Source organism: Cynocephalus volans, chromosome 1, assembly GCF_027409185.1.
Source record: "Cynocephalus volans isolate mCynVol1 chromosome 1, mCynVol1.pri, whole genome shotgun sequence".
NCBI lineage: Eukaryota > Metazoa > Chordata > Mammalia > Dermoptera > Cynocephalidae > Cynocephalus > Cynocephalus volans.
This window is the reverse complement of record NC_084460.1, coordinates 186,995,766-187,014,619: the sequence shown is the minus strand read 5'-3', so window position 1 is coordinate 187,014,619 and position 18,854 is coordinate 186,995,766. Positions and strand designations below refer to the sequence as shown.

Sequence of the window (18,854 nt, the reverse complement as noted above, 5' to 3'; positions counted from 1 at the left end):
GATATTCATGAGGGATTGGTTGCAGGACATTCCCCCATAATGAAATCTGCAGATGCTTGAGTTCCTGATATAAAATGGCATAGTATTTGAATATAATCTCCACACGTCCTCCTGTATACTTCAAATCATCTCTACATTACTTGTAATATCTAATATAATGTAAATGCTGTGTAAATGGTTGTTATACTGTATTGTTTAGGAATAATTACAAGAAGATAGTCTGTACATGTTCAGTACAGACTCAACTATCTTTTTTCTTCCTCTCCAAATATTTCAATCCATGTTCACTTGGTTGAATTCACGGATGTAGAACCTGCAGATATGGAGGGCCAACTCTGTGTGCATGTGTGTGTGTGTGTGTGTGTGCGCGCGTGTGTGTGTTTTATATCTATATATGTGTAAATGCAAATATAATGAAAGCAAGACAATACTACTGAATTCTAGCCAGACACAATTACCTTCCAAAGACTCAAAGCCAATGATTTACTTTTCTTTTGTTTAAAAGAAGAAAAAGGATATTAACAAGTGTTAGAGAGGTAGCAGGAGTTAGCTGGCACATGGGTAGGCAGGTGGGTAAATGGCACCTTTCCCTCTGAAAGAAATAGAGGGATCGGGAGACTTGTGGAGGGGCCACATTCTCACTGTGTTCTAATGTCTTTCCTCTGCAGAATCTTATTTGCCAAATACCAGCAATGGTTCCCACACCTCCCTGATTCATCATGTCTGTGTTCTCTTCCAGTCTCTCTTTACCTCAGCACTCACATATATCCCTGCTTCGTATTGGTTTGCATTTTTGCTTTATGGTGTGTTTTCTTTCCCGGTAACTAAGAATTAGCCTTTTAGGTGAGCTTCAACCCCATTCCCATCTCAGCAGATGGTGGCAGTTGCTATATGATTTTACTGACAATCTTTTATTACAAAAGACATTGACAGGCAATGGATTTCATGATAAGCTAGATCTGGGGAGGTCAGCTAGGGAACTGAGGAACTCTCTTAGTGGAAGGCTCTCTACATGGAGACCAATCTCAAAGTTTCTCACGAGGTCAGACCATTTAAAACTGAGAGCCCTGGGGGTGGAGGTGACACTAGGAGCTGTTGGTTTCCACTCTTGGGTGTTTTTGTAAGTATATATATTTGCGTACATATTTGTGTGGACAGCTCAGTAAACCTACTTCAATTCCCCTAGGCATTTTTATGTGTCAGGAAACAAATATAATCCAAGACCTTCAGATGATGTTGCATTAAAAAAGAAATCATCTGCTTCCTCTGTGGCTTCCATTGCATATGCAGCTGAGTCTGTGACCTTATAGACCTGCTAATCGGCATGTTTAAAGGGAGAACTTTAAGAATCCAAAATATAACCAGTTGATGTATGGAAGGACAATTAGACTTGCTCTGACGTGGAAGCCTTGTCAAAAAAAGAACAATTCAATATCTAGGATATTGAGCAGGGCTTTTAAGATATTTTTTACTGTGACTCACGATGAGAAATACATAGTAAAAATGCATATTATATTGTATGTGCATAGAGTATGCACATACATACATGTACATGTAAATATACAAACACCAATAATCCCATGTATGCTCATTTGAACTAATACAAAAACTTCACAAAATACCAATTTCTACTGTTTGATGAACACTGATGCAGTTTATGCTCTTGTATTTTTTTAAATAAAGTTACAGTCTATGAAATTGATTTCACAACCCATTGATAGGTTGCTATCCACAGTGTAAAAAACCATTACCCCATAATATTAGGTGGCTGCAACATACTGTCTCTTTTCATTCTTTATAGTTCCTGTTTTTCCAAATTCTTTCCAATAACCGTATGTCATCTGCATCAGGTAAACAAACCTTACAGTTAATTTTCACTGTGTCTCACGAATAAGCCACTGTCTTCAATTCCATTTGGGTCAGTAGCTAGACCAGGGAAGCATGATCATTGTGGATTGCAGTGTATGCTCTGATCTTCAGTTTTTCCCCCATTTTGAACATGTTGCTTTTTTTTTTATTAGCATATTCATTGTTACAAATCATACTTATTCTTTATGCCCCTTATCCAATCTTCCCCTCCTTCTTTCCCCCTCCCCATCTGCCCTCTCCCTGCCCCTTCTAATAACCATCTCACGGTATGACAGCCACAACTGGAACAGACAATTAGTATGAAATATGCATTCCTTTCCAGCCTCAAAACACAGAACTCTCCTCAGACAGGAAATAATGTTCATGTACCTCTCCTACCTATTAGTTCACCTGATGCAGTTAGCAGACCTAATGGTATTCTTTTCCTTACCTTTTACTATACCTCTATGAGGAACTACTTTTAAATATATCTTCTTTCTGTTCCTTGAACAAGCCAATCGCACATGCCTTTCCTTCTCCCTAGCTCTTAGCCCTACTTTTCCCATGAATGACACCTTTTCATCTTCTCATCCTTTGAAATGCAGCTTCCTCAGAAACCCTCACCAATACTTTCCTGTCTAAACAGCTCCTCTCTCTATCCAGGTTCAACCTCCATTTCTTAATTCTCTTAAGTTTTTTTTACAAGTTTGTGATTTTTTTTCTTTATCTATTTACTTTTGTTTGTCTCTGTCCCCAACCGAAATATCTGCTCCTAAATGTCAGTGGCCAAAATCGCCTTGTTCATCATATGCATAAATAAATGCAATTTAAGCTTAATAAGCTTCTTTAGTTCTTTTTTAAAAATCCTTTAAATAATTTCTTTAGCAATCAAATTCCATTTTTTCTAAGAATTTATTCCTCTAAATAACTAGAAATTTAACTAGAGCAAAGATTCATGGCAGACTCAAATATCTGCACAGGCAAAGATGCGATCATTAACCAACTAGAGAGGGTAATTAGGTATACCGTCAGAATGCAGTGTGCGGGCTTCAATTAGTAGTGTGTAATTGAGCCTCATTTAACCACAGGAGAATTTCACGGAGAGAATTTTATTTACATAAGAAAAATGTCTTAGTGAAATTACTTTGAGAGAACTTAAACATATATATGCCAAATCACTCCTTATTTGTCAAACCCTGCCCAGGGTTACTAGCTTGTTCCTCAAGCCTCTTGCACGGAGGGGTAATGTCATTATTTCTGGCCAAATGATTTCTTCCAGGCAGCTCAAGATCCAAACTGGGATTTAACTATTCCTTGTATATCTTGAGGATACTTTCATAAACATAACAGACGCCAGCAAATATTAGGTGGACTGATATGGTGGAAATTCTGTCCCCTCAACATGCCACCTTATTTTACTGATCTTATTTTGGGGATAAGTTCAAACTATGTATATCTTCAATACCCAAACACTCATTTAATTTAGCATCATGCAAGGTGGGAGGAAAACAGCCATTAGGTGGGGCAAACAAGAAGATCTCTTTGTTCTCAGAGAGGCTGCTATCGTTTTGGGGAGGCAGTGCTAACACACACAAACCAAATGGGTTGGATACAATTATGTGTAAAATCCTGGGTTATCCAAGCAGTTCAAGAAGATAAGGAGACTGGCTACAGGACGCTCAGACTTTTGTGGGAGGTATTTGCAGGGGAGGGATTACAAAGACCAGGGTAAATGTTGAAAGTCTCTCCTCCTGCTTTTAGGCATGCCCAGGTAGTGACCAGCTTGAAAAGCAAGCTAAATAAAAGGCCATGTTTGACACACCTTCTCCCAAAACATTATCCTCATATCTGTCCTTTTACTATGTCGTGGTGCTCTAGTGGCTTTGGTCTACACCTGCTGCATCTATACACTCACCACCACAGACTCCTTTTTCAAAATAAATTTTAACTGCACAAGTAGCACACTAATAGAGTCTTCTTTTAAGATATTCGAATATATGAGAATATGAAATAAAACATATAATTCCTCCTCCCCTTCCCCTAATCCACTCATGACTTCAGAGGCACCACAGTTAACATTTGGGTGGATATCTGCTGATCCAGTCCTCTCTGTTCATATGTGTACACATATTTATACATACACACACATGCTCATTGCCTTTGGTACATAACATTAAATGTTTTTCTGTAGTCATTTTAGGTTATGTCTTGGAGATCTTTTCACAGAATATATACTGTATAGATTTATTTAACTTACTGTCTTTTAAATGAGTGCAGAGTATGGATGTACCCTAATTTATTCCTTGATTGATTGCCATTCAGTTTCGTTTACAATTTTTCACTTTTCAAGCAACACTACAGTGAGTTGCGGGCATTTATCTATGTGTGTCTATGTCTGAAGGTTTCCATAGGATAGAGTCTTTGAAGAGGACGCACTGGATCTTTCATTTGAAATATGCTAGCAGGTTGCCTTCCAAAAAACAAAAGCCTCCACCAATTTACATGCCCACCAATAGGTGTTCATTCGTTTGCTGAGACTACATATTACCAAATATTTTTTTTTCTAATCTCCTGGAAGAAATAACATCTCATTTTAATTTGGATTGATTCAGTCAAGTTCTAAATAATGTTAGGAAATGAATTAAAATGTATTTATTTCATTTGCAAAAAAACTGACATTTTTGCAATATCAAGTCGTCTAATCCTAGAATTTGATGTGCCTCTCCCTTTATTCAGGTCTTCTATTATGCTCTTTGGTAAAGTTAGAGTGTTCTTTAATTTAAACACATTTCTACTCTTTGTAATTAGATATTTAATATTTTTATTGGTCTAGCAAGGGAGATATTTTATCATTATATTTTATTACAGATTACAGCTATTCTAAAGTGTCTTTCTCTGCCAGGCGCTTACATGGTTTAATATCACAGTACTCCCAAGAAGGTAATATTGCCCCATTGTGCAGATGAAGAAAGCAGGGCTCTTTAGGTTGCCTGTGTACCCAGGCTGTGCCAATATGAACACACGGAGCTGCAGCTGCTGCTGGCACCGTCCTTTGGAAGTCCCCTCCTCCCTGGGCTTTCTTACCACCACACTATCTTGGGTCCTCTGTCCCTCCTCTCTCTCCTGTACGGGGTCTTTTGTTGGTGCTCTTCCTTCGCTTCTCTCCCTGGGGGTGCGAGTTCCTGAGCTTCAGTTCCCATGAAGGGCTCGTCCTTCACATGCAAAGCTGGGTCCCCAAACTTTATCTCCAGCCTGACTTCAGTCACTGTCTTTAAGTAATAGCATGTTCACAGCTGAACTCCTGTCTTTCCTGAAAAAGAATCTCCCTTCCTGCACCCTCTCAGCTCGACCACTGTTGCCACACCCTGCAAACCCCCCAGACTCCGCACTTGGCACGCTGCTCTCAGCCAGGTCCTGCCTAGCCCATGTCTACTGAGCTCCTGCGCTCTGCCTGAGCTTGTCCCAGGGCTGTCTGTCCCACACCCAGGGCGGTCGCAGGGCCAGCCTGCCAGGTATCATCCTGGCTCAGATACTTCCACTTGTATGCGCACGGGCAAGCCACTTAACCTCTCTGTTCCTCGATTTTCTCATCTGAAAAATGGGAACAACAACACGATCTGCCTCATGGGGTCATTGCAAGAACTAAATGGGTCAAAACACATATAATGTTAGAGCAATCACGGCCCATACTAAGCACTCAGTTGGCACCTATTGGCTCTGATTAGGATTAGTATTAATGATGTCTCTGTGCCCAAATTTCCCTTTTTAACAGGACACTCTCTCTTATATGCAGCTTTCAAAATAATCTTCTCTAAATAATCATCTTTATCAGGGCACTCAAATGCTCAAGAACTATCTGTAACTCCTCCATGCCCGCATCTAATCATGTCTTGGTACCACCTATCATATCACACAGTAGGACACACCTTAGAACCAAACCACGAATTAAATTTTTTTCTAACGTATATCTAAATTAAGAGAAAATGAATAACTTTAAAGTCATCATAGTTTTTTTTTTAATTTCTACTTCTATTTTAGTTAATGTTAATTTAACTTTCAAACTAAAAAAATGGGAGATATTCATTTAGAGGCTCATCTCATTTCTAATGCTATATACTTAAAACTTAGATTTCAATTTTGTGTTCCCTCTAATTTTTCAGAAACTTATGAAAACTGCTTGGAAGAAAGCTCAGTTGTGTTACATAGTATAGGTTTAATTGGAGGTGCAGGCACAGATGATAAAAGTTTCATTGTGTTGCACTACCATTTGGCATCTTATTAGAAGAACCATTTGTGCTTTTAATTACTTTTAACTCAGTTCAGATTGCAATAGCAGAAAAAGAAGAAAAAGCCTTAAGATACATATTTTTTTCTTTTTTAAAACTTTTAAAAATTTTAATTGACTCATAACGGTTGTACATATATATGGGGTTCAATGTGGTATGTCAATACATGTACACAATGTGCAAGGACCAAATCAAGGTAATTAGCATGTCCATCACCTTAAACATTTGTCATTTCTTTGTGTTGGGAGCATTCAACTTCCTCTCTTCTAGCTATTTGAAATTATACAATAAGTTGTTAACTATTGTCACCCTACAGTGCTATCGAACACTAAAACCTATTCTTCGTTTTTAGCAGTATTTTTTGTATCCATTGACCAACCTTTCCCTGCCTCCACCTTTCTCTTCCCCTTCCTAGCTTCCGGTAACTACTATTTTACTCCCAATTTCTAAGCAAAAAATCAGATGTACTTTTAAAACCTTCCGGAATATAGGATTGCCCCTATCGAATATCTAACAGCCCAGATACACAGTCAAAAGCCAGAGAAGATAATGAAAGAATAATTAACATCAAAATCTTAAAACGTGCTCATTTTCATATAACATTATTGTCATTCATGGAGAGTGAAAAAAAACTACTCTTTTTTTGTATTATACATGAGAAAACATCATGCTGAAATCTCAAAAGAGGTATTTTAGCTTTTTTTTTTTTTTATCCAGACCTAGGAAGAGATGTTTTGAATTCAAGCAATGATAGACTTACCTCTTTAAATATTTTTGGATAGCATAGCCAAGCACTGTCCTACATAATGGAGATGAAAAGTTGAACATGACAAAACAAGTTTTTGCTGTTCTAGTCAGAGGAGAGAAGTGTTAAATCAATCTCTTACACATGCACAAGAGAACTTCACATCGAGATGTAATAAAACCACATCCCTGATCATGAGTGACTATGGGTGTGGTTAATATGGACTAATATTGCTAGAAATTTAATTTAGGAACTGACACTGATGAGGAGGACAAGTCAGCCACGTGGATCTTGGCTCCAAGTCCCCAGGCAGAACAATGAAGAAAAGGGCTATGTGGCTGGGCATGGTGGGAGACGGAGGGCATAGACGAGGGCTTGCAGAGATGCAGTCACAGCCCACACCATCGAAGGCCATGTAATGATTTGGCCTAGTGGGACTCCACCAGACACTAAAGATCTAAATGGTTTATCTTGCTAAATGGTGCTGGATGTTGAGCGGAGACTATGTAGTAGAGGAGCAGGAGTGGACGGAGGTGCTAGAAAGCTGGAGCCCCTGGACCTGAGACGTGCAGCATAGAGGGAGGGAAGTGGATGGATGCAGAATGTGTTTTGGAGATGGAAGCAGGAAGGACTTGTGGTTGGATGAATCACTTGGTGTTGTTCAATTGACTCTGACTTGCAGTGCGCTTAACGTGACAAAAAATATGAACTATATTCTGGGAATGTTTTCATTTAAAATGCTAATTGTTTTTCAAGTAAAATAAAGTTACCCATAAAATTTTGGCCTTGTACGGTGTGTGTGTGTGTGTGTGTGTGTGTGTGTGTGTGTGTGTGTGTGTGTGTGTGTGTGTGTGTGTGTGTGATAGGGAGAGAGAGGGAAAAAAAACAGACACAGGCAGAGACAGAGACAGAAAGAAACAGAGACAGAGAAACAGAAAGAAAAGGATTTGTGTTTGCCTTTTACTGATACCAATAATTTGTATTTTAACATTTGCCTATTTTATTTTATTTTTTATTATACATACATGTGGGCTACAACATTAACTTTCAATAATTGTGTACAATGTGTGATGGTTAGATCAGTATAGGTAGCTTATTTGTCATTACAATAGCAATCATTCTTTGTGTCCATTAACCAATTCCTCATTAGCCCCCACCCCGCCCCTCCCCTCCCCTTTTCAACCTCTAGTTTTCTAAAAGTTCAATGTATTACTCTGATTGTTGTTTCTTTCTTTCTTTCTCTCTGTCTCTCTTTATTGTTCATTTGTTTATTTATGGATTCAGCTCCTGGTTATGAGTGAGAACATTAGATATAGCAAGAAACACCGCATTTGCCTATTTTAACAGAAGCATATTCTTTAATCCCATTTAAGGACAAACCAGTTATTCCATATGACACAAAAAAACTCTGCTGATGTAAGGCAACAAGCGGGGTGCAGTGGCTAGTTAAGGAGGATGCAAGTGATTCCTTTTTACCAGGGAGCCCAGACATTAGGCTCTTTGGTGACCTCACTCTGCCCTCGTGGTCCCCTGAGCATTCCACGCACCTCTGAAGTTGAGACTGTACCCAAGGACCTTGGCTTTCATTTCCATCTTAAAATTAAAATCTACTCTTCAGCCGTCCTTGATGTTTTAAAATGTTGATCAGTTTCAAAATGAGTTTCAATGAGAAATGAGGAGCTGGGTGGAGATAGGTCAAATTAATAAAAAGTCTAGGTCAACATCAACTCCTTCTCCTGCCCGGGAACATTTCAGAAAATATGTTAGGCAATAAATTCTTCAATTTCTTAGGAAATGACATGTGTTAAAAGAACCTTCTTTAGCAAGCTAAGTAAGCAAGTAAAAAAGTCAGATATTCCAGGAGCAAAGTGAGTGATTAAGTTAAATGTGTCTAGCGACTAGAGCCCTCTCAGGGATCACAGGGTCACAAATGCATGCGGCCACCACCCACTTACATTCTGCCACTGCTGATTGCAAATCCTAATGAAAATACTCCATGCAAGGAAGGTGATAGAAATTACATACATTACCTTTTTTTGTCATTCCTTCCTGTCTATCATGCTGTACTTTAAAGGAACTGGTTATTAAAGCACTATGTAAGTGTGCAAAATACATTGAAAGAGAAAAAAAATGTTTCAGTCATACACAATATATAGGCAAGAAATGCTTGGGTTGTGATGACACATGACAGGTGGTAAAGGTATCTTTAGTTGCTTTCTTTTGGGAGGGGGATAAAGGAAAATTATCTAGAATATACAGCATTAGAAGATTTTTCAGCTTTTCTAATATTTAGCATATCTATGGCATACTGTAAAATAACTATCTAAGTGAAATTGTTTTAAGTTAATTTAAATATTATTTCAAAGGTATTTTATACTATTTTTAATAATTAATTTGCATCTTTTTTGAAAACTTATGGTAGTTCAGTATCTGTTTTATTTTTTATGGTCTTCTTCATGTCCATGTTCTTTTGAATTTCTCTTGTCTTGCATAAGACATCATAAGACATTTTTATTTTATCTGAGCAAGTGACCTCTGAATAAAGTGTAATCCTTAATACTTGAGGCCTAAAAATAATAAAGACTCCTGGCTATTCTAATTAAAATAAACCAAAGGAAGTTTCAATTGAACCTAAGAAAAACAAACAAGAAAAGCAAGTGATTTTTTGGCATTTTAGTCTTCTCCCAAATACACAAATCCCATTATCTTTCAAGTGGAATCGCATCACCAGCAGAAATAACCCATAGGAGAGTCCAGCAAAGGGAGGAAAAGCACTGACTCACCCACCATCAAGGTGTACAGCTCACTTTGAGGTGTGCTTTTGTGCCTTAATTTGTTTTACTATCCAATTATAATTGAACAATGAAAATTATCTTTAGAAGTTTACATTTTCAAAGGAAAAAAATCCTCACTTTTCTTAAACTAACACAGGTATTTGATCCCAGTTTTGGCCATTTAAGTACAACTAGAGTCATGCAGGTAAAAATCACAGGTCACAGAGAGGACATTGTTCTGTGCTGATATGAAGGAGGAATAGCTGAGAAGTGAATTTTGAATTTTTCATGAAATGAAAAATGAATTTTTCTCCCTGAGGTCAAAATAGTTATTGTCAATTATTTGAGTAGTCATTTTAAAAATTAGTGATTAAAAATTACCAGTAGAGTACTCCAAAACACCGAATATGGGAAGAATTGATCTTTATTCCGTGATATAATGATAAATGTTTGTTATTATTGTAAAGAAATGAGACATATTTCCTAGGAAGTTTGTGGAATATTTTATTGCTTTATAGCCTAACATTTTTTGCGTTTACTGAAATACTTCAAACTGAGGCTAAAGTTTATACTTTCATGAGGTAGAAATTTGCAACAAAAACATAATACTGCCTCAGCTTGTTACTTTCTCAGAGAAAGATAATGATTCAAGAAATCTGCTAAATTAGCTACATACCAGTTATACTCCAACTCTGATGCTATAAAATAACTATATGACTTAAAAAATTAATTCATGAGATTAGATTTGCTAAGTATATATTGATTGTGTAACTTCCTTACTAAAAACTCCTAATTTAGGATAGTTGAAAACTTAAAACGGCTTGGACCCTGAAGTAACACACACACCTATTTTTAGTCTTTATAGGAGGTTTCTTCAGGGGAAGAAAAGCATTCAAGGATGTGGTTTAAGTGGTTGGGATGTTTTTGTTCTGTTTTAACCACACGATCATCTTCATCTATTTAAGGATCTAGATTCCTCATCACGTCCACGGGAGCCTTGTACATTAAAGACGCACAGAATGAGGACGGGTTGTATAACTACCGCTGTGTCACACGGCACCGGTACACGGGGGAGACCAGGCAGAGCAACAGTGCCAGACTTTTTGTGTCAGGTAAGCGTTTGTGGAGACCGCGGCTGCTGTTTCTGCTGTCTTTTTGTTTGTGTCCTGGGATGACTCCAGCAACATTGTAGAATTTGTGACTGAAATGTTTTTTTGTTTTGTTTTGTTTCTAAAATATTTTAGCAATTTAAAAAGTCTTTTAAACCGCTGTCATTACAATGTAATACAAGCACAGATAGTCCAAGTGACGTCCTTTCACATCTGTCAAACATATATGCCATCCATTTGCAGGGGTGGTGTTAACACTTCAGGGTGTAGCAGTGTGAAATATAAATCACAGTGATGGAAAAACAAATGCAGAATACCTGACTGTTGCCTTTGTCGCTTGAGAATGTCAAATTGCTCCATGTGGTGAATGTCCTTTATGGTTATAGACATGAGAAGGAATTGACCAAAGGTTGTTTGCTATCTACACTTGAGGAATATCTTATTTTTTTTGTAGTGATGCTTTATGGGGAAGAAGAAATGGAAACTAGTTAAACATTGGAAAATTAGAAACATGGTTGCCTGAACAACCGTTGTCCTTGATAATACCCTGTGGGGATTTCTCTTCCCAATTCACATCCTTGAAATAACCAAAGCCTGCCTATCTTCGAGGTCCAGCACAAATACAAGTCAGAATTAAACGTTACTTCCTGTGAGCTCACAAATATTTTTTCTTTACCTGTTCTCTTCCATGTCAATGGTTATTTCCTCCCTTGTTTTATAATTACTATGTCTTGTTGGGAAAAATTTATTAGAAAATAAATGATATCTGTCACCATAGTCCATGGTGGCTTTAATGACAGCACAAGTTCTTGTTCCAAAGATCCTAGAAAAGGTCTTATTTGCATGGATGAGAAACTTCCTAATGACAATGTTGAGGCAAGAATGAAGGATTTGAGGAGGGGGATCTTGGTCTAAGATTAACTAGGGTTAGCAAAGCATGTAAATAAGCTTTCTCCATCCTGAAGATGAATGAAGTGACGAGATCTGGAAGCTCATCTCTCTCTTCAGGTGACCTTGTTTATTATCTTTCCTCTAAATCAGGAAGTTCTGGTTTTCAAATTTAACTCTCAGAGTTGGAAAGGCAAATTTATTTTTCCTAACCTCAAGTTGTTTGTTAGTTTTTGTTCTGGAATGATTTGCTGGTGTTTCAAAAATGGGCAGCAGTAGTCATGAGCATTTGGTGACCCTGAGATTGCGTGGTGAGTGCTTGAGAAGAGAGAAGTGAACATCACAGCGTAATCGGTGCACGGATGTCATGAACTAAGACCCTGGCAGAGGAGGAGCCGAGAAGCAAGCTGAACACTTGGGGCCGAAGGTGTCAGTGAGGACAGTGAGGGAGGTGATAGCTGCAAGGAGAGGGGAGGTCCAAAGAGTCACATGTCTTCAAAAACCTCATGAGGGTCTACTATATGTGGCAGATAACTCATGACTTTTGCCACAGAAATCTTAATAGAGTAGTGGAGAGAAAAACTTAACGCTAAAGATGAGAACATAGGCACTGAGTGCAGCCTACTATTCAAAATGCTAAGCTATGAAGGAAAAGAGAAATAAATTTTGTTTTAAATTAGATTTTAATTTATTTAAAAAACGGACATATGGCATTTTGGTCATGGTGGAGTCATGTTAGAAGCAAGGTTTTTAATGACCCCAAACTCCTTCTGGAGCTAAAACAGATAAAGTAAGATGGCAAAAGCAAAAGCACATGGATGATATCTTCAACACGACCAGGTGATGGGGAATCCCCAGAAATGCTAGAAGAGAGGTGAATGTGGACAGGCTACTGACAACAACAGAGCCAGGTGGAACAGCAGCGGGATGGGTGGTGAAAGGACAGGCCACTGAAGCTACGATGCAGTTGCAGAACTGCAAAATAAGGAAGTGCTCACCTCCAAGAGCAGAGGTGATGCCTTCTTTGTGTTACATTCTCCAACTCTAGTCCGACCTCCTACTGTGAGCTAAATGACAGATTTTGCAACTCCTTTTTCATACAATTTTGTATCTCCATTCTTCTGTTCTAGTGTAACTAAAATCTGTGTTTCTCAAGAGCAAGAGTTATTATTATATCCCCACGTTTCTTAAATAAATGAAAGCAGATTTTGGAATGATATTAGAGAACTTTACTCCAGGTGATACTCATAGATATATTTGGGATACAATTTCTACTTACTATGAACACTATTCCCACAGTATTTCTATTGTCTGACAGTCAATGTACTGGGAGGTAATAAAACCACACGTGGTCAAGGATGTCCAAAATCCTTTTTGGAGTTAGCTCCAGGGACATCCTTGTTTCTTCTAGCTCATGGTACTCACTGGGGTGTGCAGGTAATGATACTTTCAGAAAAATGAGTGCACGAGCAAGCCATTTTTCCATATTCTCAGTTGGGATTTGAACATGCCAGGGGTTGGAGAGACATATTTTTAGGACTGTCTCTTCTTAACTGTTCAGTCCATAAGAAAATAACTTGTTCTTCAAAGCAACACTTCCCAGAGTCTTTCTGTAATTTCCTTTAGAAGGAGGTGGAATGAAGCAATGACACCTTTGCTGGCACGGTCTCTGTCCCTGGTATGGTGAAGCTTTTATATCTTGATCTCCCTCTGGAGCCACAGCCAAACATGTGAATGAATGTAATTATGGAATATAGAATTCTTTGGTTAATGAATGATGACATTTCAGAAAAGTCCTGGAAACTCAGTCATGTATTCTTTAGGAGATTATTTAGTTTTCCTTATCATATGACATTCACATTGTTCTCACAAGGCACCAGCAAAGTTCACAGAGCAGCAAGTTTGCAATGGATCTCTGGTGAACAGAGGAAATCCACCACATGATGCTTCAGCTAAATGCTTTTGTTCTGTTTTCTGTCATGCCTGTTGACAGCCCCCAGTGGCTAACTATAGAATCACAGCTGTTTAAAGAAGGTCTTTCTAGACAGCATTTTGTTACTTTTTAAAACATAGAAATTTACTTCACACATATAAAAAAAAAAAGTCCAGAAGCTGGTTTGGCAACTTCAAGGTCACCCGGGACCAGGCTTTCATTTTCTGATTCATGATCCTCATTGTATTTTCCTTCTCAAGGTCATCTTGTAGTCCAAGATGATTGCTAGAGCTCCACCCTTTACATCTTTATTCCAGTTGATGGAAAGAAGAAAAGGAAGAAACACAAAGATGCCTCTCCCAGCTAAGTCACATGCCTTTAAGCTGGGTTTCCCGCAAATTTACACATTTTCTCTTCTTACATATCATTGGCTAGTATTTTTTCCAGCTTTATTGAGGTATATTTGACAAATAAAAGTTATATATATATATTGAAGGTGGGGAACATGATGTTTATATATATGTGTACATATGTTCAGATACATATATATATGAATGATTACCACAATCAAGCTAAGTAACAAATCCATCACCTCACAGTTACCATTTGTGACTTTGTGTGTGCATGTATGTGTGGTGAGACATTTAAGATCTACTATCTCTGCAAAATTCAAGTATACAATGTAGTATTATTAACTATAGTTACTATGCTGTACCTTAGATCTCCAGAACTTATACATCCTGCATAATTGAAACTTTGTACACTTTAACCTACTATATGATCCAGCAATCCCACTTCTGAATATATATCCAAAGGAAATGAAACTAGTATCTCAAGGAGATATCTATAGTTCCATGTTTATTTTGGCATCATTCACCATAGCCAAGATATGGAAACAACCTAAGTGTCCATCAATGGATGAATACATACAGACCACAAGGAAATTGTGGTATATATATATATACACAATGAAATATTATTCAGGCTTGAGAAAGAAGAAAATCCTTTCATCTGCTACAACATGGATGAACCTGGAGGGCATTATGCTAAGTGAAATAAACAAGACACAGAAAGACAGATATTACATGTTCTCAGTTCTGTGGGGAATCTAAAACAGTCAAACTCATAGAAACAAAGAATGGAATAGAGGTTGACAGGGATTGAAGATGGGGGAAATGGGGAGATGTGGGTGAATTAGCTATCAGGTTTATTGCAGGTAGATCAAAAGAGCCATGGCACTTTTCTGACTGAGGCAAAGATAAGAAAGTTTCAGAAGCCAGGGGCCTATCTCTGTTCTGTAATGTTCATGTGGAGACTAATGTGGCCACTCACACATGTGGTTTCATGCAACTTCTAAAGATTATGAATTAGAAGGGAGAGCAGAGAAAGATCATTGAGTTTTATATCTGTCATCCAGTTGGGTGTTTATTTTACATTCTTCACAATAACACAAAGATCATACCCCTGAGGTCATCATTTCCTCCAAACAAACTTGAGGGGCATTGAGATATGTGGTTTCCACTTTTATCTTTTTCCTCATGCAGCTTGAGAATACAATACAAGACAACCATCATTCAGTAGAATAGGGAAATTATACATTGTCACTTTTTAAAAACAGGGCCATGTCATAAGAGATCATTGGGAAGCTGCTTTGATTTTTTAGCCATTTAAATCTTGCCACACCTTGTAAGTGGTTTTCCTTTCTCCATCTCACCTTGGACAGCACCTCCTCAGACAGACCGTCTCTGCACCCTCAGCACATGCACTGCCACTCCATCTATTACATCATCCTCTTTCATTTCCTCCAGTGCACTTACTACAAGTGAGTTATCTTTACTTATTCACTACATCTAGTCCATCCCCCCCATGGCCCCACCCACCAGCAGAACATGAGCCCCGCAAGGACACCGTTATCCCTGGCTGTCTCGTCTACCACTCCATTGCCTGGCTCTGTGCTGGTCCTGGACTTGAGGATCAAAAAACATTTGTACAATGAATAAATGAAACACTTACAAATTCAATAACTTATGTGTAAAACTCTTTTTCTTGTGAAATAAATTTTACTAGTGTTAAAAACCCCTCTCTGCTCCTATTGTTCTTTTGAAAGGGGAAGTCTGACGTTCCCGGTTATGAAAAGACAACCGAATTCTTGGCCTGAGCCGACAACACTTGCTGAAGCTCCCTGACTCTGGATTTTTTAGTTATTTGGTAGGGAATGACAAGTGGAAGCTCTGACTGGTGTTCAACCTTTTGCAAATTCTGAGCAGAAATAATTTATATGAGTAGGACATTTTTTTCTGTTCACATGCAAAATCTTAAAGATCTGCATCAAAAGTTGATATGATGTGACTTAAATTATACACGAAGCCCTGCAATTCTAAATGACTGCTCCAGCTCCTCCTTCCCTGCCTCTGAAGACTTTTTCTTTCTTCTGCAGACCCAGCGAATTCAGCCCCATCCATACTGGATGGGTTTGATCATCGCAAAGCCATGGCGGGGCAGCGTGTGGAGCTGCCTTGCAAAGCGCTTGGGCACCCTGAGCCAGATTACCGCTGGCTGAAGGACAACATGCCTCTGGAACTTTCAGGAAGGTTCCAGAAGACCGTGACGGGGCTACTCATTGAGAACACTCGCCCCTCAGACTCAGGCAGCTATGTGTGCGAAGTGTCCAACAGATATGGAACTGCCAAGGTGATAGGCCGCCTGTACGTGAAACGTAAGTTGGACGGTAACTTGCAGAGGTGGTGTGGCTGTCGTTCATGGCACTCCTGTTACAAGCTAATCTCTGGGCTTTCTCTGTAGCCTTCCATGAAGCCTCACAACAGCCCTGTGGAAATAAATAGTAGCCCCATTTTGCAGATGAGGAAATTAATGCTCAGACGAATTGCCTAAGGTTACACAACTAGAGAATATTGGGTGCGGGATTTGAATTCAGGTCTGTCTGATCCCCAAACCTTAGAGATTTTCTATAGATCAGAAGACTACTACATTTCCAGAATGCATTTCCAAGATAACGTCACCTGCATGTTGAATTCAGAATGGCCAGCCTCTCTGAAGATAGACAGAGCGGGAGGGCAGAATTGCTCTTTCAGCACAAGTGATGCCAGCCAATTGAAGTGGTTGTCCTTGGCCTGTTTCCAGATGCTTCTTTAAATGCCTAAATGGGGCTATTATCAGCAGAAATACAGGGCTCTAAATTATCTATATATTGGACTTGGACTCAGTACTATACATCATTTAGCCCAAGTATGATGTATGCTTTTCATCTTTAATTGACTGTGGTGGCCGTCTTGAGGACGGTGTTGAGAAGTATTCTGAGGCAGACTTAGAAGAAGGAGGGAGGTGATTGCAGGGAGCGTTCTAAACTAGTCTAACACCCTCAGTTTTACACATGTGGAAACCAAGGTCACATGGCCAGAGTGGGGTGGCAGGGCCTTGGTCAGGCAGGATGACTCTTAGTTTCCAACACAATGCTCCTTTCATTTTTTAACACATGTACTTTTTTTTTTTCATTATTATTATTTGATGAGTTGAACTGAACAAACAGCCATAAAGATCTCACACTGAAAAGGGAGGCATCTTCTTAACCTGTTTTTTTTCCCAGCCCTTTTTATGGAGCTGTCTCTTCAGTGTCAACCCCTGTGTAGACTGCCTTAGCTCAACACCAGCCTAAATGAATACACTTAAGTTAAATATTAGAATGATTAGCTGGAACCAGCAGTCCAGACCTAGCCCTGCAAGTATTATTCAAACACGCATAGGCTGGGATTAGAAAAAAATGGAAGATAATGTGTGCACAGTTATAGTTCTGTAGCTGAAGAATCACGCAGGTGAAATAACACAGCACTGGACAGCCAGTAGGAATTATTCTTACAGGCTTAAAATCTTTTCTTTGTTAAAGCACCTTTCGTGGCTCCCTACTTTCTGTTGAATAAAGTCCATATCTTAGCATAGAGTCCAAGGCATCTCAGGCAAACCTGTCTGATCATATTTTCCATTGTTTTGCTTCAAAAAAAAAAAAAAATCCTTCCTCCTGCTAAATCTAGCTTCTGCCTAATCCCTGTGCAAAGCCATTCCTTTTCTGACTGCAAGTCACATTGCTCACGTTGCTCCTCCCACAGGGAAAGTTATTTACTAACATTTACTGAAACGTCCCATCTTTCTTAGACCAATGTAATGCTACAACCCCAAAGACATGTCTCCCGTTCCCCTCCTGTCTTCTGTTCAACTTGCGGAGTATTTCTTTTGCTTTTTCTCTAAAGCTATTTATTACTATCTACATTTTTTTTAAAAAAATTATTTATTATATATATATCTGTGAGGTACAGAATCAAATATCTATAACTATCTGCATTCTAAAAGTTATTTGGGAAAAAGTCTTAATTCCGACTGTGCTTCTTTTCACAATTGTAATCTTCTGCCACATCTAGACGAGTTCTCAAACGTTTCTTGAATGTTCTCTTCTTCCCTTCTGACTGCTTCTTCTGACAGAAGAAAATTGCTTCCTCGTCCCTGTCTCTCTTCTCTAGACAGAAAGCACTCTCTTAGGTCCGATGTTCAGAGCCCTCTTCTCTTTCCTCTTGGCACTCTCTCTCATTCACATGGCTTCAAATTCTTCCTCTCTGGAAAAAAACCTCTGAATCTGTATGTTTAGCTGCAGCTTCCTTCCTGTCAGACAAGTATGCCTCCCGGTTTTATATCAGATGTTCAGCAGGAACTTCAAAAGAACAGTGAAGATACCAAACTGAGGGCCGAACCTGTGGCTCACTCGGGAGAGTGCAGCGCTGGGATCGCAGTGGCGCTGGGAGCGCCGAGGCCGCAGGTTCGGATCCTATATAGGGATGGCCGGTGTGCTCACTGGCTGAGCGTGGTGCGAGCGACACCAAGCCAAGAGTTCCAATCCCCTTACCGGTCACAAAAAAAAAAAAAAAAAAAAAAAAGAAGATACCAAACTGAACTCTCCACCATCTCTACCTTCCATATGGCCCTTATTATTAGAAACATCCCCCGAACCCCACCCACCCCAGGTGCAAACTTTAAGGGTCCTCTTTGAGCCTTCTTTTCCATGTCTACTTCCTGCCGAGTCCTCAGGATTGACCTCCCAGCTTCTCAGCAATGTTCTCCACTTTGACCTTGTCCTAGATTGGGTCTTAATTTCACCTCCACTAGACATCTGCTATCAGTTTCCCCACTGTAATTTGTCAAAGACCATATGATCAATCAATTCTCCTAAAAAGATGTTCGACAATGACGCTCACTTGCTAAGCATTC

At 39.0% G+C, this 18,854-nt stretch overlaps 1 protein-coding gene across 1 annotated transcript in view; it reads left to right on the top strand.

The window, feature by feature from the left end:
• The window catches only part of DSCAM (DS cell adhesion molecule), a 607,645-nt gene that overhangs the window by 295,036 nt on the left and 293,755 nt on the right, over positions 1-18,854 (top strand). Inside the window, exons 4-5 of the mRNA XM_063083118.1 lie at positions 10,619-10,765; positions 16,021-16,299. Coding sequence (XP_062939188.1) covers positions 10,619-10,765; positions 16,021-16,299 — 426 coding nt within the window. The remainder of the gene's footprint in view (positions 1-10,618; positions 10,766-16,020; positions 16,300-18,854) is intronic.